A 17,995-nucleotide genomic window follows, 5' to 3' on the forward strand; every position below is an offset into this window, starting at 1 on the left:
TGTGGAGGATGATTTTTACTGTGTCCTTTAAGATTTGCCCAAATAAGTAAGTTCTAGTTGTAATCTTCTAAGATCCAATGGCATTTCACCCATCTCAACCTGTAATGCAGAAACTGGAGTGGATTTTATTGCTCCACAGCAAAGTCTTAAAGCTTTGTATTGAATTAAATCTAATTTGCCTGTTTTAGAGGCAGACCAATAAATGATACACCCATAATCAAGAGTTGATCTGATTAGCCCTATATAAATAATTTATAAAGCTGTTCTGTCAGCACCCCAATCTTTACCCCTCAAGCATCTTAATATATTTAATTTTTTTTTTACATTTTTTCCCACCCTCTATCAGTACTGATCTGCCTTTTTTATTTCCCCAACTTTGGCATGCACCTCATCAGCTGATGGAGAACACCTGTGTCAGAATCAGTGGTGTCTCCACCCTTGGTATGGACAGCAATCATGGCCTCAAACAAAAAGAATAATAATCAGAAAACATGAACAACCCAAATGAATCCAAAAAGAAATTCAAGGAAATAAATCCAAAACACCACAACAAAATTAAATAAATGCATAGCAACATGCAAAGTAAACAAAAACAAAACATGCAAATAGTCAAAAAACATAATTAAAAAATAAAAAAGGCCACATTGTCACAAAAACATGACAACAAAACTCTCAGATACTTGACCTCTGTCGGTTGAGGCAGAGACTCATCCCCAACTTGGAGAGAGCATGCCACATTTTTCTGACAGAGAACCACAGCACAGCTTTGGTCTTTTTTTTTTCTTTCTTTTTTTTGGTTGTGGTCTATTCTCAGGAAGTGCATGAAATCCCAAAGCTCCAGCATCTGTTTGATATTTTTGGTCAGGCAGCTGTTTGGGGCAGATCTTGTGAAGCTCATTCACGTTTGTTCAAGGGATGCACCAATAAATCGGCTGGCCAATTCATCTGCACTGATTTCCTTAATTTTGGGAGATCGTAGATTGGCCAAAGTTGAGATTAATGGTAAAGATCTGCTTCTCATCTACCTTCACAAAAGTCAGAAAATCGGCAACTGTCCCCTTTTACTCTGCTGTGAGCTATGCCTGATGTCCACTTAAAACAAGTTTGTATTGTTTTAGGGTTATTGTTCATTGTTTTTCAATAAAATAAGATTGGAACATTATAAGAGTATTGTGACCTTATTTAAAATATTGGTATCGGCCAAAATCAGAATCGGCAGGTCCGATTTTTTTTAAAGATCATTGATCAGCCAAAAAACTGCTATCGGTGCACCCCTAGTTTATCCCCAAACTTTAACCTAGTAGGCCCATCTTTGACCTCCTTGTAGGCATGATTTGATTATCTGCTTAATACGACTCATGAATTGGTTATCATGACTCTATCAGTGTGGTAAGATACCTAAGAAATATGATTCTCTTCATCTAATGCAAACTCATCTCCATCAACTGAGCTATTTTTCTCATCACTTTGGCAATAAGAATTATCTCAGTATTATTGAAGCTGTAAAACTATCTACTCTAGGCCTTGGTACCATGGTTTATTAGATGTGGGATAGTGGTTAAGTCAGAAACCTAGTTTGTGTCGGTGCAAGCAATCATCTGTGTTCATAGTTCAGCTGCACCAAAGTGTTCCAATCAGGGGTCTATAGTTTTCACTACAACTGTAGGTACTGGTGCTGCACTGATTTGATTTGTTAACTGTTTGCTCAAAAGATAAGACGAAGAAACAATATTTGTGATTTTGTACCAGAAATTTGATTCCTTTCTAAGTGGTAAATTATCCAAATGTTGATAGCAACTGGTCTCTTCACAGTACTGCCACAAAACAACAATTCCTTTGCTTATAGTCTAACCTGCCATCTTTGTTTTTTATTCTTTGTTGTATCTTTGTTGTCAACACTTGTCTCTTGTTATGTTGATGATAAGCTAAAACACTGGAGGATAATATCAGTGACTCCACGTTGGGTGGTTTTGATCATGCACATGAAGATTTCTGAGCACTAAATCAGATTAAAAGTACACCTCAGGTTGGTCCATGATATTAATTAGCTCATTCGGGTCTGCCACATTTGCTCCATCACACTTAAGCTCTCTCATTTGAAGATTGCCCAAAGCTGTTGTAATTGTTTCATCTGGTGAATTGGTACTTTTCTCACATGAACAAGATGTTTGTCTGACATTGGACATGAGCTTCTCGTGTTCGGACTCTGAGGTTTTCAATATCAAGGTGACTTAGTTTTCTTTTCTCTCCCTGTGCTAAATCATTGCAACGAAAAAAAACAAAAAATATCGTCAGTCGGACAAATTTTTGTTATCAAGGGCATATTGAGGGCATATTGAGGCATCCTTACTATTTCAGCCAAATTACTAAATGACTCAGGTTTATTAGTTTACACATTAGTTTATACATGAGAAGACAAAGTGGATAATAATAGGTGCTACCATTCAAATGAATGGAGGCTCTGCTCTCCTCTTTGAATTGGCAAGTTAATATGAGAATAAAGTGATATTATTACAAAATAAAACCGTAATATTATTAGAATAAAGTTATAATATTATGAGAATAGAGTCCTAGTTTTATGAGAACTCATACAAGGACAAGCAGTCTGACCACGGCATTAAAGTGAGGAATGTTGAGCGTCTTGTGAAGATGTACTTTGGTATTGGTTTTACAAACACGGAAATACTTGATCTTTTAATATATTAGCATCAGACTATTATCGGTAGCTGTAATTTGAAGTGATTGCACAGAATGACTGTGTCCATTTTGAAGACTTCGTTCTTGTGTTATTTTGACTTTTTTCAGGTATTGTTTTGATTTCATTCTCAAAATTAAAAATAAATGTCTCGTAATCTGACCCTACTGGGTGGCGGCACAGTGGTGAAGAAACTAGAGCTGCCTCCTCACAGCAAGAAGGACACAGGGTTGCCCATCCGCAAAGGGCCTTTCTTGATTAAACATGTACATTTAGTGTGCTTAGTTAAATAGAATCTGTGTAATCATAACCATATTATGGATTTTATACTTTGTCCTTCATACATGTGTTTTGAGCTTTGCATTAATTATTTTTTACAGCAAGGCGATATTTCAAAAACTCTGAATTGTTAAAAGAAGTAGGACAAGGAAAAACAAAATCTAGAGGGTTTTTTTTTCCGATCTTGTCTAATATAATTTTTTGGGAAGCTCTTTGATATTTGTACTCAAATACGTGAGTTTTGATTACTATGAAATRTCAGTTTCTGGCTTGTGTTTCCAAGGGGTCTTTAAAAATATTTTTAAAAAGTTACATACACAGAGCAAAAATTATAGAATGGCTTATATTTATATTGAATTCAAAAAGACCAGTGACACATTCATACATGATACATTCTTACAGATAAACAATTTTTATGGGTTTTTTCCATTTGCCATAAAGCTATGTCTATCAACAGAAGACAAATAAATAATACTTTCTGTACAGATCAATGCATTGTTTTCCAGAAAATGGAGAACATGGAGGTTTATGCAGGAGCCACAGAGGACACCTCTGTCTTTGATGTGGACACTTCAGAACCATCATCCACCTGTTTGCCAAAGAGCTGCATGATGCATGAGCGGAACTGAAAGGAAAATGATACAAACACAGATTAAATACTTTAAGCCTATCACATGGTTCACTGATGACGATTAGACTGTTGTGCCTACCTGTCGGTTCATGAAGACATAGATGAYTGGGTTGTAGATGGTGGCGCTCTTGGCAAAGTATGCAGGCATGGCAGCAGCCAGAGGATGGAAGGCATATCCAGGATTAGCTGCAGCAAAGCAGGCGAAAAAAGTGTAAGGTCCCCAACACACACAATAAGCCACGATCATGACGACAACCATCCTGGAGACTTCCTTCTCAGCTTTCTGGGTGGACTCGGATTCTTTCTGCTGCATGGCCACCTGTGGTCCACAAACCAAGAGGGTCAAGTTTTACTAGTCTTTCATTATGCTTTGAAATACAATGGTGTCCCAAAAGGGTCCCATAAAACTTCCTGGATCAAACTTACGGAATGAATGGCCCACCACACAGCCAGGTAGCAAGCGATGATGATGAACAGAGGAATTATACAACATGTGATCATCAGGACAATCATGTAGGACAGGACTCCAGGGTCGTCACTTCCACTGAAGACATCAGGTCCACATGAAGTCTTCAGTCCATGGGGCCAAAATCTGATGCAAGAAAACAATTGCACTCGGTTTATATTTAAACATTCAAACTTGCTCTCTTCTTACACATTCATTTAAAAAAATGAATGTAGGAAGTRACCATCTAAAACAGACCAAAGAGGAGTTGCTTACCTGCTCCATCCAAATATGGGAGGAGCACACCATCCTGCTGACCAGATCCAAGTGAAAGCAATTCCACCTATAGCCCATTTGTCATCAAATTTGACGTTTCCAAAAGGTTTGCACACAACTATCCATCTCTCCCAGGAGATGACGGTCAGAGACCAGAGGGCAGCAATACCTGTGACAAGATCAAATAAATGCAGTAAATTCATGACTTGATACCAKCCAACCAAGATGTTTCTTCACAAACTGTCTACAAACACATCTATTCCAACAGTAAACATGGTTGYTGCGTCCACTCACCACAAGTTGAGACAGTAAAGCCCTCAAAGATGCACATTGGGTGTCCCAAGATGAAATATCCAAAGAACTGGTTGCACACGCTGATGGTGCTGGCAAAGAGAGTCTCTCCAAGATCAGCAATCGCAAGATTGACCAAGATCCAGTTCAGAGGGTGACGGAGTTTCTTAAACTTGAATGTGGCCACCAAGACGAGACCGTTGGTGAAGACTGATGCAACGACCACAAAAAACATCCAGACCGTTGCAAGGTTGTAAACCCATCGAGGAGCGATGTGGTAGTTAGGTCCCTCAAAAGGATCTAAAAAATGAACAGAGAAATCAAAATATAGTATCATGATTTAAAATGTTGGGAAAAATTGATACTGTACCTCTGGTGTTATTGCTGTTTGTGTAAACGAAGGCAGACTCTCTGGTTGTGTCATCATGGTGCCTCCTGGCAGCAAACACCTGTTTCCCCCACTCCTCTGCCATTCTGATCCTAGAAAAAGGTTCTCAGCTGGTGGACTTTCTCGTCTCGTCTAACCTCCTGAGGTGACGTGTACCTTGCATCTGACTTTAGCTTTTATACTGATGCTTCGGTGACCTCTGATAGGATTACTTTACAATCATATTACAGCTGAAGTGTGCCATTTGGCATTGAGACCGAAAGGCAAATCAATGCACCTAATATGAACTGTAATTAAAATAATGAGGTTAATACAATGAGTGGATTTCCGTGGACTCACTTAATATGATGATTAACTTTGGGGCCTCTGACTAACACGTTTGGACACATTTTAAAACGGACACATTTTTCAGGAACTAGACCTGCTTCTTTAAAACTACAGCAATAAAGATTCTAACATAATGCTGCTCTAAGCATTTATATCAAATGACCTTTCAAGGAAATGTTGACTGTTTAACACAGGGCTATTCAACTGGTGGCTCACAGGTCAGATGACTTCAGTTCAACCTGCCAATGAGCACCCCACCCCACCCCCACCTTAAAAAACTTAAAACAAACAAAAAAAATTAGTTTTACATAAAAATAAACTTTAAATCAATTGTAAATTTAAACTGTTATTCAATGCAACAAAATAAACAAATTTCAAAGGTAAAAGACAATACTATTTATCCTGTTACATGCTGCCATGTTTCACCCACCATTAATGGGCAATGCCATGAAAGGACAGACAGGTCTTAAACCAGATTTAGAGGCCAAGAGGAGATTCGAACTTTAATAGAAGTAGTTAGACTTGTTGACATGAGCAGCAACTAAGACATCTTTAATCCCTCCGGAAAGAAGATTCACCCCAGAGCACAGGATTTTTGACCCACCTTAGAGTCTGCAACTAACGTCACAGCCCTTATGGCACGGGTGAAGTGGAGGAGGGAACACAWCCTGATCTATGTGGGTGTAACCAAACCTGAGGGAAAGTTTCTTATAGTAAGGTGAAACAGTTGAAAGACATGTCTTGGTTCTTTGTAATGGGTCGTGTCTTTGGAAAAACAACTATAAAGTTCAACAGAAATGCATCAGTGAAGTTGTGGCTCTGTAGAACTACAACACTTTATTATTTAGAAATCAAATGTTTATGGTTTAGTTGACAAAGCAGCAGAGGAAACCTAAAGAGGTCAGCAGACATGGGCCACACGAGGAGGAGCGCGATTTGCCAAATAAATAAGCCTAAAAATCTCATGGCAGTTTGAGTAGATGTTATTTAATGGTTTTTTTATGTTGCATCATTCTTTTCTTCAACTCTTCTTCTACAATGTGGACAATAAATTATGCTGCAACAGATTTAATTTGGATGAGAAATAGTGTAAAAATCCAAAGCATACTGTTTGCTCTGACTTATTTAATGGGTTTCCTCCCAGAGACAGAAAATAGAAATGTTTGGCTAACTGGTAACCCTAAATTGTCCCTATAAATGTGAGTGGCAGCATGGATGGTTGTCAATCTCGTTTGTCTCTACTGTATGTGTCCCTGTGAAGAACTGGAAACCCACCCAGGGTGTACCTCACCTCTTGCAGTGACTGCTTCAAATATTGTCTCTTGTGTTGCTGAGTGAGTTTCTTTGAGCAATTCTCAACAGTGCTTACTTAGCACTATTRTAATGTCAGTCTATGCTAGTGAATGAGGTACATTGAGCAGTTGTTATCAGTAATGAGCCATAATGTTGTTAGGAAGGTTGCCAATCAAAAAATCCAAAATAAAATTTATCAGATGCAAAAAGGGCCAGACTTTGCCTGGATGAATATTTTTAAATGAGAAAAAGAGTTACAACAACTGGATCCAGTGGTAGTGTAACGGACAGCAATCAGCTGGGTGTAAACGTCTCACGACGTATGAAGATATGAGGGCCCTTGGTAATTTATCAACCATAACCATTCGGCAGATAGGACAGGAAATGAAGACACAAAGCTAAAGAGCTGACCCAACCAGATCTTTACACCTGCTTTCCTTTGAAAACTACAAAGCTGCAAGTAGGATCTTTTATGTCAAGTTATAGATGTCTACACAAGGATCCAGTTGCTCTCCAAGACCAGGTTATCTCTGATGAGTGGACCATCACTTGTAGTGCAGATCCATGTCTATTCATGACCCATGATTCTGGCCCAGGGCAACACCAGTGTCTTGTAGAGTATGCTACCGAGGAGCAGCTCCATCACAAAACACAAGGAAAAACTACAAATAAATTTCATTACTCTGAGATTGAATACTTAACCTTATAAAACCAAAGCACTGAGGCAGTGGGAGGGGTACTAAATGCCATCAGTGAGCTTATGTTCTGTCTGAATAACTACAGCCCTGTTGCACTGACACCAGTCGTAATGAAGTGTTTAAAATGACTTATCGAACCAAACATTACAGCCTGCCTTCCTCCTTCATTTGACCTGTTTCTGTTTGTCTATTGTCCAAAACATTCCAGGAAGGATGCAGTCTTCAATATCTTTTTGTGACTGAGAGACTGTCTGTTCATGTTAGAAAAAATCCCTCCATTAAAATGAGCACAGGACCCTTTCAGGGCTGTGTTCCACTGCTATTCACACTGCTGTTGCTTAATGTAGAAAACATTAAGGTGATGGTCCTTGACTTTCAAAGGTCTAGAGCATGCACCGCTTAGCATTCGTGTAGTAGAGAGAGGACATCAAGCTCCCCAGAGTTCACAAATCACAGGACCTTGGCTGGAACAGACATGTTTGATGTATCTGGTCTATACCAACTATGAAGAATACCAACTCATGTGTTTATTTATGAATGCTGTCTCTTGGTAGTATGACTAATTAAATTTTGCCTWATTTTTATTCTAGAGTTACTGTTAAAGGAGGCCTCTATAACTCTGCATTTTGTATACTTACAGTTTGTTTGGTTAYATAGAATCTATGTAATCATAACCAGGATATGGACTTTGTCCCTCACACATCTATTTTAACCTTTGCATTGATTGTTTTTATAGTTATGGGATATTTCACAAACATGGTTGAAAAAGTAGAACAAGGACCAAACAATAAGTGAAATATTTTTCATCTGAATCGAGATAGTCTCATTGTGTGTTTTGATCATCATGAAAAGTAAATTTCTGTCATTTCAAAAGTAAATGTTTTAAGGGGTCTTAAAATATTTTTAAAAAGTAACTTACAGAGAGCAAAAAATTAGAGAATGCCTTATATTTTATATTGAATTCAAAAAAGACACATTCATACATAATACATTCTTACAGATAAACAATTTTTGTGGGTTTTTTTTTTCATTTGCCATAAAGCTATGTCTATCAACAGAAGACAAATAAATAATACTTTCTGTACAGATCAATGCATTGTTTTCCAGAAAATGGAGAACATGGAGGTTTATGCAGGAGCCACAGAGGACACCTCTGTCTTTGATGTGGACACTTCAGAACCATCATCCACCTGTTTGCCAAAGAGCTGCATGATGCATGAGCGGAACTGAAAGGAAAATGATACAAACACAGATTAAATACTTTAAGCCTATCACATGGTTCACTGATGACGATTAGACTGTTGTGCCTACCTGTCGGTTCATGAAGACATAGATGATTGGGTTGTAGATGGTGGCGCTCTTGGCAAAGTATGCAGGCATGGCAGCAGCCAGAGGATGGAAGGCATATCCAGGATTAGCTGCAGCAAAGCAGGCGAAAAAAGTGTAAGGTCCCCAACACACACAATAAGCCACGATCATGACGACAACCATCCTGGAGACTTCCTTCTCAGCTTTCTGGGTGGACTCGGATTCTTTCTGCTGCATGGCCACCTGTGGTCCACAAACCAAGAGGGTCAAGTTTTACTTTGATAATGCTTAAACAAAATAATTTCACATATATCAGGGATCAAACTTACGGAATGAATGGCCCACCACACAGCCAAGTAGCACAGGATGATGATGGACAGGGGTAAGAAACAACATGTGATCATCAGGACAATCATGTAGGACTGGACTCCAGGGTCTTCACTTCCACTGAAGACATCAGGTCCACATGAAGTCTTCAGTCCATGGGGCCAAAATCTGATGCAAGAGAGTAATTACACTTGGTTTATATTTAAACATTCAAACTTGCTCTCTTCCTACTCATTCATTTAAAAAATGAATGTAGGAAGTGACCATCTAAAACAGACCAAAGAGGAGTTGCTTACCTGCTCCATCCAAATATGGGAGGAGCACACCATACTGCTGCCCAGATCCAAGTGAAAGCAATTCCACCTATAGCCCATTTGCCATCAAACTTGACGTTTCCAAAAGGTTTGCACACAACTATCCATCTCTCCCAGGAGATGATGGTCAGAGACCAGAGGGCAGCAATACCTGTGACAAGATCAAATAAATGCKATACCATCCAACCAAGATGTTTCTTCACAAACGGTCTACAAACACATCTATTCCAACAGTAAACATGGTTGCTGCGTCCACTCACCACAAGTTGAGACAGTATAGCCCTCAAAGATACACATTGGGTGTCCCAAGATGAAATATCCAAAGAACTGGTTGCACACGCTGATGGTGCTGGCAAAGACAGTCTCTCCAAGATCAGCAATCGCAAGATTGACCAAGATCCAGTTCAGAGGGTGACGGAGTTTCTTAAACTTGGCTGTGGCCACCAAGACGAGACCGTTGGTGAAGACTGATGCAACGACCACAAAAAACATCCAGACCGTTGCAAGGTTGTAAACCCATCGAGGAGCGATGTGGTAGTTAGGTCCCTCAAAAGGATCTAAAAAATGAACAGAGAAATCAAAATAGTCTCTCAATTTAAAATATTTGGGGTTCATTAAGTTTTCAATGTTTAAATGTGCACCCCTTTTTTTTTTTAGAAAAAACAATATGTAAAATATTTATTTTCATTTTGCAAATATCTGAATCTGCTTTTTAACCCAAAATAAGACTTCTGTTTTGTATTATTTCTCTTTGTTGTGTATGATACAACCAGTTGTAAATAATCCTCCACATTAGTACAGATCATGTCTGCTTTCTTTTTTAAAATAACATTGTAATAATGTACAGTTTCATTCATACATTTTTAGTCACTTCTAAACTCTGTAAATTATCTCTGAAAACCAGAGATGAATAGTAATTATGTACATTTACTTTGTTACAGTACTTAAGTAATTCTTTGAAAATTTATRATTTTAAGTGTTAAGTATTTTTTATTGTAACAATTACTTTTACTTGATACTTATTTACTTTAAAATTTAACACCTAGTTTACAAATTTAAATATGACCAGAACTCATCATGAAAGGAGTCATTTCTACACTTTAAAGAATGAAGTGTTAAATTTACCAAATAACCAAGTTATGTCAATTGATTCCACTAAACTGAGTTGAGTACTGAAATCAGTTTAGTGGAACCAGTTTGTAAATTCATTCAAAGTAAATTCAGCACTTAATTTTTGTGTGTAAAAGTAGTTCTACTTTTTCTTTCAGCAGCTTCATGACTTTTCTTATCAATGAAATTAATTTTACCAAAGTCATTTTCTGCTGAGGTGTTCACAACTGACACATTTGGTCTTCTTTAAACGGACCAGAATTCATTTCCTCCGTTGGTCCAGACCTTTTCTTCAGGTGTGAATACACTCATGCAAACCCTGGTGCAGAYCAAACAACCAAGCCGAGACCCACTTTTTGAGGTGGTCTTGGTCCGCTTCCAAATGAACTCTGTTGCGTTTCGCTTCTGGAGTGAATACAAACTGGCCTTGAATCGAGGAAACTACAGGAAATATGCACCTTTTTGGGCTTCACAAGCCACCGTTGCTAGTCAACATGGTAAAAATCAGTCCTTTAGTGTTTAGTGTCCACAACATGGACGATAAAAACAATGAGCCATGGACAGACCTCTAGCATGAGGAGACACTGTGCTTCCTAGATATTTGGACAGATGAACGCATAACAGACATAACACATGCAGTAAAAAAATCAAATAAAAAATTATAATAATAATAAAATATGAATAAAAAAAACTCTTTCTTTCCAGGTCTGTGCTCTGTCCTGCCCACATCATTTTAGTCCAATGGGAGCAATGATCATCATCCGCGTGACTTTGTTGACAAATTATGGTCCACTTGCAAAAAAAAGCGCAATGTGAATGCAAAACGCACCAAACGAAAAAAATAAAGCCCAGTTTTGGTCCAGACCAAACAAGCAGTCCAAAGGACTTTCCTGGTGCGAATACACCCCTAGTAATTCCTTTAAAGTACTTTATACACCTCTGCAAAAAACATAATTTTGAACAATGCTTCAAAAGTCTAAACACAGAATTACTGAAAATGAAAATGTACCTCTTGTGTTATTGCTGTTTGTGTAAACAAAGGAAGACTCTCTGGTTGTGTCTTCATGGTACCTCCTGGCAGCAAACACCTGTTTCCCCCACTCTTCTGCCATTCTGATCCTAGAAGGATGTTCTCAGCTGGTGGACTTTCTCGTCTCTTTTAATCTCCTGAGGTGTCGGGGACCTCGTGTCTGACTTTAGCTTTTATACTGATGCTTCGGTGACCTCTGATAGGATTACTCCACAATCATATTACAGCTAAAGCGTGCCACTTGGCAGTAAGGTTGAAAGGCAAGGCAAAATACTTTTTTTCCAACAGTAACTAAAACCACTAATGAGGTTAAGACCCTGAGTGGATTTCCGTGGACTTGCATGATATAAGGATTAGCTCTGAGATCCCATACCTACACATTTATACACATTTTGAGTGTTTTAAAGAAAACGTTAATGTGTATCTCTTAAAACAGAACCTGTGTAGAATTAGTGTACAATAATCCAACACCACAGCTTCACAGTAAATGTTTTTATTTTTCCTTTTGAACTCTTTTCAGCACTAAAAAAAACTCGAAACAAAGTGTGAGTGTAAAATTGTAACGTGAAACAAAGACTTTATTTTATTATTTCAAGGTGTTTGAATCCTGGACTCTTGCGTGTAGACTGCGGTTAGCTTGAGAGGACAGACGAGTCTTAAATCAGATTTAGAGGACAAGGGGGAAGATCCGGAGCACCTTAACTGTGGCAGTGGCAATTGCTGACATGTGAGGGCAAGTAAGACACGTTTAATCCCTCCGGAAAGAAGATTCACCCCAGAACACCGGCGTTTCTGACCCACCTTTGAGCCCGCAGCCTACGTAATAGTTATAATTGCATTGGACCCACTGAATCGTTTCTAGGAAAGAGGTTGTCTGTAAAACTCCACCCTTGATAAGTACATGCTTCTCCTTTCACATTTTAACTTTGAGTCCTTTAACATTAGACAGCAGAGTTYATTTTTTAAAATGGGATCAGCAGCTTAGGTCACTTTGTGGTTTCAGCGTTGAGCCATTTCAATTGCATTCTCATCTCACAATATTGCATAAAAAATGAGTACAAAAGTACTTTATTAGACTTAACCAAAACAGCTAAAGTGCCATCATTTCTCAGCATAAGATGATCTTAGTCTATAACTCTGGCAAGAAAATCAGCAAATGTGTATACTTTCAAGAAATGTTAGGCCTTGAATTTTGCACTTACGGAAAAAAGCCTAAATGAATGCCTTCCTGCTTAGCCACTTAAACTAAGTCAATCTGCTGTAACTTTTAATTGTTTATTTAAGTTTCTCACTACAACTTGATCTTGTTTTCCACATGATATGATTCTGTTTAAATGATCAGTAACACCTATTTTTTTTTTTTGTTGAATACTGAAAAGGGCTTCACAGTTAAAGTCAGCTGTCCCAAAGCTGGACATCAAACCCATCAGTGATTAGAAGATTTTAACTAATTTCAATTCAGTTTATTTAAATGGTGCCAATTGTCTCGAAGTATTACAACAACAAAAAATAACAAGTCCAAATCATACGTCCAAATTTAAAACAGATCTAGACAAATATAATATAACAGTTCGGTCTCATTCATCTTAAAATCCCAATGTCTAAGAATACCAGCAAACTGTGTCGAATCTTCATTTTGTTGCAATCCCCGTTTGAGCAGAGAGGAGACAGTGGAAAAGGATGACTCCTTTTTAACAGGAAGGACCCTCCAACAGAACCAGAGCCAGGCTCAGGATGAAGCAGCCATCTGCATCAAGGTGTGAGAGGACAAGAGACAAACAGAAGAACCGGTTCAGGTGTAGTTTCTGTGGTAAGAAAAACAGAAAAAAATGTTAACAACAGCAATAATCGTGTGCAGAAAACTTGAGTGTAGAGCGAGATATAGCAGAAGAGCGAGGAAAGGTCCTTTTGTCCTCCAGCAGTCTAAGCCTATGGCAGCAGAACTAAGGAATAACTCAGGAAACCAATCCTAGCTATAGGATTGATCAAAGAGGAAAGCTTTCAGTCCACTCTTAAAAGTAGACATGTGTCAGCCTCGTAAGAGAGGAGCCTGATAACTTTAATACTAATGTGTTTGTATTGGATTATCCAGATCCAAGAGCCACCTCTTTGACCTGACTGATGGAAGGCGGCTCCTGATTGGTAGATGGGGTTTTTTTGGGAGCCCTTTTATTTTTTTAATACTAATCTTCACTAAAGACAAAATAGTGATGTAAAGTTTGGCTCTTTGCGTATCTTTTCCTTGTGGAATAGCCTTATTTTTGCCTAATTGTGTGTATTTGTTCCGTTACAATAGCAGGCATTCTTAACTCTGTTTCCTACTTTGGTCAAACTTTTATCATTTATTTAATGGATCAAAATGCTGGACCCTTGAGGGGACGGACAGATGCTCCACGTGATTGTCATGCCTGTCCTCCTCTCTGTTTTTACATAATGGTATGTCCTCATATCAGGGGTGAGCAATCCTGGTCCTGAAAGGCCTCCAGGGCTTTACTTGTTTCTCTGCGCCAAYACAGCTGATTCAGTAATTGACTTAACTTTTTAAGTTCCACAGAAGCCAATTAAACATTAATTTATTCAAATCAAGTGTCTGGAGCAGAGAAACAAGTGAAACGTGCAGGATAATAACCCGCAAGGACTATGTTTGCCCTCCCATGTCCTATATCCTCAAATGTGGTTGGTCCCAAGGCCAGGAAAAATAAAGAGGAGCTGTCAKCTCTTCTGATTCACTAATACAGTGTTTATAAGGCATACCATTATCGCCTGAGCTAATACTGTTAGCTCAGGAACTATTGCCATACATATATACAGGGGTTAGACAATGAAACTGAAGCACCTGTCATTTCAGTGTGGGAGGTTTCATGGCTAAATTAGACCAGTCTGGTGACCAATCTTCATTAATTGCACATTGCACCAGTAAGAGCAGAGTGTGAAGGTTCAATTAGCAGGGTAAGAGCACAGTTTTACTCAAAATATTGCAATGCACACAACATTATAGTGACATATCAGAGTTCAAAASAGGACAAATTGTTGGTGCACGTCTTGCTGGAGCATCTGTGACCAAGACAGCAAGTCTTTGTGGTGTATCAAGAGCCACGGTATCCAGGGTAATGTCAGCATACCACCAGGAAGGACGAACCACATCCAACAGGATTAACTGTGGACGCAAGAGGAAGCTGTCTGAAAGGGATGTTATGGTCTAAAACCAGGTGTTTCTGTTTCATTGTCTAATCCYGTACATTAGCTCGGCACTAATACAAAAGCTATCAGGCTAAACTGAGGTTCTCAWTCTGTATATTCAGTTGCAGGCTGARACATTTCTACATCCTCCTCTCTGTCAATGTGYTCTGATTGCATTTAAAAAGAACTAATGTCCAAGATCAATCTTCAGGGTGGATAAGAGCTTGTACAGCTTTGCACCAGGAAACCTAAATGCTATCATTTTGGACTTTTACTAGGTTTCCTGGTGCAAAGAGCTCTTATCCAGGGTAAGAGCTCTTTCTCATAAAGACTAAACAGACTACAGTATTTTTATAGACTTCGGCTGTGTCCAAATCCAGAGGGTGGGTCCTCCAAAGGACCCGGCCTACCTGGTCCAGGTGGGCTGGGTCGTTGGTCGACTGTGAAGACCGTGAATTTGGACGATCTAAGCTGTGTCCAAATCCAGAGGCCGGGTCCTCCGAAGGCCAAATTCGTCGGCCACTTACGTCACAGCGCCGCAACGGAGGCTGTCCAAATCCAAAGACTTCCACCTATGGGCCGACAAATGTGTCCTTCCTTTGGCCCAAATTGAAGAACTGGTCTGATGGATCCTTCCCAGCCCACCATATCCCATAATGCATTGCGGGCCAACCAGACTTTTTTCATATGGTGGACAAAGCAAGRGAAAGGACTATGTTTTAAATAAAAAAAAACTAGCAGTATAAAAAATGAAGTTTCAAGCGGTTGTGTTGTTTTGTAATGTGTATAGACGTGTTCTAAAATATTATTTTTGCCAGAAAAAAAAAACCAAGCTGGTATAGAAAAATAACCATGCACCTATGGCGCGCCAATTAGTTCTTCAAATATTGCCTTTAAGCTAATTTTGTTGTTTTAAGATATTAACAATTAGCCTGTTAAAAACCAGACGCTTGTCCTTCACTTTGCTTCATACAGAGGAGCAGAGAAGTGAAACTAGAATTGAGCAGAGCTGCGTAGGAAGGCAAGGGCCAGGCTAATTAATAATTGATGTTTTGCTAATTTCAATCTATTTTTGCTTCTGTTCAGCRTTGTCACATTTACTAGGCGACAGGAGATACACCAGGGTAAGAGCGGGATTAAAGCAGAAGACTGGGGCTGTGTCCAAATTCAGCAAAATTAGAAAAATATAAATATATTATTATTATAATTAATATCACAAAATAACAAAATTAGCTTAAAGGCAACATTTGATGAAATAAAGGACTCACTGTAGGAGCACCTTTATTTTGCTCATTTTATTTCTGACAAAAATAATATTTAAAAACATGTTGATGCAAACGATAAAAGCATTAACAACACAACTTGAAACTTTTCATTTTYATACCACCAGATTTTTATTTAAAATCACACTCCCCTTCACTTTGTCTGCTATTACGGGCAGGATAAAAAAAAAACAGCCCACAATGCTTGATGGGATATGGTGGGCCGAGCAGGATGCATTGGACCAGTCCTTCAAATCAGGGRAAAAGGAGGACGTATTTGTCGGCTGCATCCGAGGAGTCTTTAAATTAGGACAGCCTCAAATAAAATTAAGACTCRTGGGTTTTAATGTCTCTAAAACATATAATCTAGTTAAATGGATTCATATCAGCATAACAGTGGTTTTATTTCCTGCTGTCTAATAATTTCACCTCACAGAAGCACTGACCAAAAAGCGTATTAGTCAACGCACAGTGTTTGGCCTAATGTCAGGAAGAACATGAAGAAACTGGATTATATCAGATTTAAACTGGCTGTTCCTGTAATCCTAATTGTCTGTCTGACATTGTCTGTGGACAACATTTAAGTTAAACTGTGAAGTACCAGTGTGACACTGATTTGGAGAATCTTGCTGAAGATCTTGAAGATTTGTATCAGTTCTTTGTTGAGCAGCACTGAACCTCCTACTCCTCACTTTGACCCAGTGAAACACAAGCGGAGACACCAAAGCAGATTGTACGGACAACTCAGGTTGCTCCGCAAAACTGCTTAACAAAGAGTAATTACTTTTGGCAAGCTCACCCCATAAGTCTTTAATCTCTCCGGAATGACAGGTCACTTTGGGAGAGGGCTGAGGCTAATCAAATCTTCTTCAATGGTTTATTTTAATCCTTTGACTCCTTTTTTTTTTCTTTGTCTTTATCGGATCCACACTTCTTGCACAGGTAGCAGGCTGACAGATTTGTTAAGAACTCCACGTCTGACGAGGACTTCAGATCAAGAAGCTGATGGGCTCGGAACTGAAGAGATCTGTAAAGTTTTCCCTCCAATTTCTGTTGTTATATTTAAACGTGTCTGTATTATTGTTAGTGTTTACAGAACTTTACAGAAGTGTGTACACCATGGAAAAGTGTTTTAATCTGAAATCTACCTTCTAAGTGTTGCAGGTCACACTTGACTGTTTTTACCGTTTCACCTGCTGTTTCCATGTGGTGCTGAGATATTTCGAGGGTAAGTCTGGAATTCCGCTAGTTCTGAACTATTCATGTTTGGTAAAAGTCCACTACTAGCAGAACTCGGATTTGCTCCCGACTGCCGACAGGACCCTCTCGGACCACCCTGACCAGGCGGGGACGGTCTGTTCAGCCACCATCCTGAACAGCAGGTGGTCTATGTGTGTTACATTACACTGATGGGAAGTGAACCAAATCCACGTTTGGTCCTCATATGGTTCACTTACCATCAGGTAATAGCTTCTCTTTTTTTTTCTTTTTTTTTTTTTTGTATTTTGATATACTCTGTCCTTATTTGATGATTTTTTTTCATTTTCCTCTCTTTGCAGATTTAATCATCAAACCAGACATCATCTAACTTCACATGTGATATTTTTATTTTTCAGATTTGTTGTACAAATTGTCTGTGTTTCTTGCTTTTAAATGTTAAATGTTGTTTAACTATGAGGCATGTTAGAACACAGAGAAAGGTAATTTAAAATGTTTGTTATTTGCTTTTAAAGAAATTTAAATACATTAAAATAATTGTTTCTTCATCAATGGACAATTTTTTCTGGTATTTCTGTTTAGCAAACCATTTAAATTCATTCTGGTAAAGCGTTTAAAAAGCTTACGGGCACATACATCTATCAGCCACATCATTATGACTACAGACAGGTGATGTGAGTAAAACTGTTTTTCCTTTTTGTTGTGCTAGAAGGACCTACATATTATTATTATTATTCATAGATATGGATTTTAAACTGTGCGAGAGGCAGGGGACACTCTGCACAGATAGAGAGATGTGTGTAGGCAGAAAAACTCAGACCAGATGGAATCAAAACAAAAAAAATTAAAAATGAAAACATATGATCAAATAAAGAAACTTTGTGCATAAAATTACAAATTTTAAAACATTTATGAACCTAAAC

The 17,995-nt window shown here is 38.5% G+C and overlaps 2 protein-coding genes and 1 long non-coding RNA gene across 3 annotated transcripts; 1 reads left to right on the forward strand and 2 right to left on the reverse strand.

Annotated features, from left to right (window-relative positions):
• Nucleotides 1-3,401: 3,401 nt before the first annotated feature.
• On the reverse strand, nucleotides 3,402-5,125 carry LOC106531389 (red-sensitive opsin-like). The gene is made up of 6 exons (XM_014027244.1): nucleotides 4,988-5,125; nucleotides 4,621-4,917; nucleotides 4,327-4,495; nucleotides 4,032-4,197; nucleotides 3,685-3,924; nucleotides 3,402-3,599 (listed from the first exon to the last, which is right to left on the reverse strand). Exons 1-6 carry the CDS (start codon nucleotides 5,088-5,090, stop codon nucleotides 3,501-3,503), a joined length of 1,074 nt encoding a protein of 357 aa, XP_013882698.1. The 5' UTR covers nucleotides 5,091-5,125; the 3' UTR covers nucleotides 3,402-3,500.
• Nucleotides 5,126-8,255: 3,130 nt separating this feature from the next.
• On the reverse strand, nucleotides 8,256-11,560 carry LOC106531391 (red-sensitive opsin). Its single transcript, XM_014027245.1, has 6 exons — nucleotides 11,392-11,560; nucleotides 9,533-9,829; nucleotides 9,255-9,423; nucleotides 8,961-9,126; nucleotides 8,635-8,874; nucleotides 8,256-8,549 (listed from the first exon to the last, which is right to left on the reverse strand). Exons 1-6 carry the CDS (start codon nucleotides 11,492-11,494, stop codon nucleotides 8,451-8,453), a joined length of 1,074 nt encoding a protein of 357 aa, XP_013882699.1. The 5' UTR covers nucleotides 11,495-11,560; the 3' UTR covers nucleotides 8,256-8,450.
• Nucleotides 11,561-16,764: 5,204 nt separating this feature from the next.
• On the forward strand, nucleotides 16,765-17,624 carry LOC106531392 (uncharacterized). Its single transcript, XR_001311903.1, has 2 exons — nucleotides 16,765-17,317; nucleotides 17,414-17,624. It is a non-coding gene; the product is annotated as an uncharacterized LOC106531392 (long non-coding RNA).
• The last annotated feature ends 371 nt before the right edge of the window (nucleotides 17,625-17,995 follow it).

This window comes from Austrofundulus limnaeus, unplaced genomic scaffold (genome assembly GCF_001266775.1).
Source record: "Austrofundulus limnaeus strain Quisiro unplaced genomic scaffold, Austrofundulus_limnaeus-1.0 Scaffold626, whole genome shotgun sequence".
Classification (NCBI taxonomy): domain Eukaryota; kingdom Metazoa; phylum Chordata; class Actinopteri; order Cyprinodontiformes; family Rivulidae; genus Austrofundulus; species Austrofundulus limnaeus.

Excerpts from the sequence above, each read along its gene's own strand:
- LOC106531391 (XM_014027245.1), bottom strand. The coding sequence starts at position 11,494 with ATGGCAGAAGAGTGGGGGAAACAGGTGTTTGCTGCCAGGAGGTACCAT. Across the intron at positions 9,424-9,532 it reads CTATACTGTCTCAACTTGTG|GTATTGCTGCCCTCTGGTCT; the intron begins GTGAGTGGACGC and ends ATCTTGTCACAG. Across the intron at positions 9,127-9,254 it reads CCCATATTTGGATGGAGCAG|ATTTTGGCCCCATGGACTGA; the intron begins GTAAGCAACTCC and ends CTCTTGCATCAG.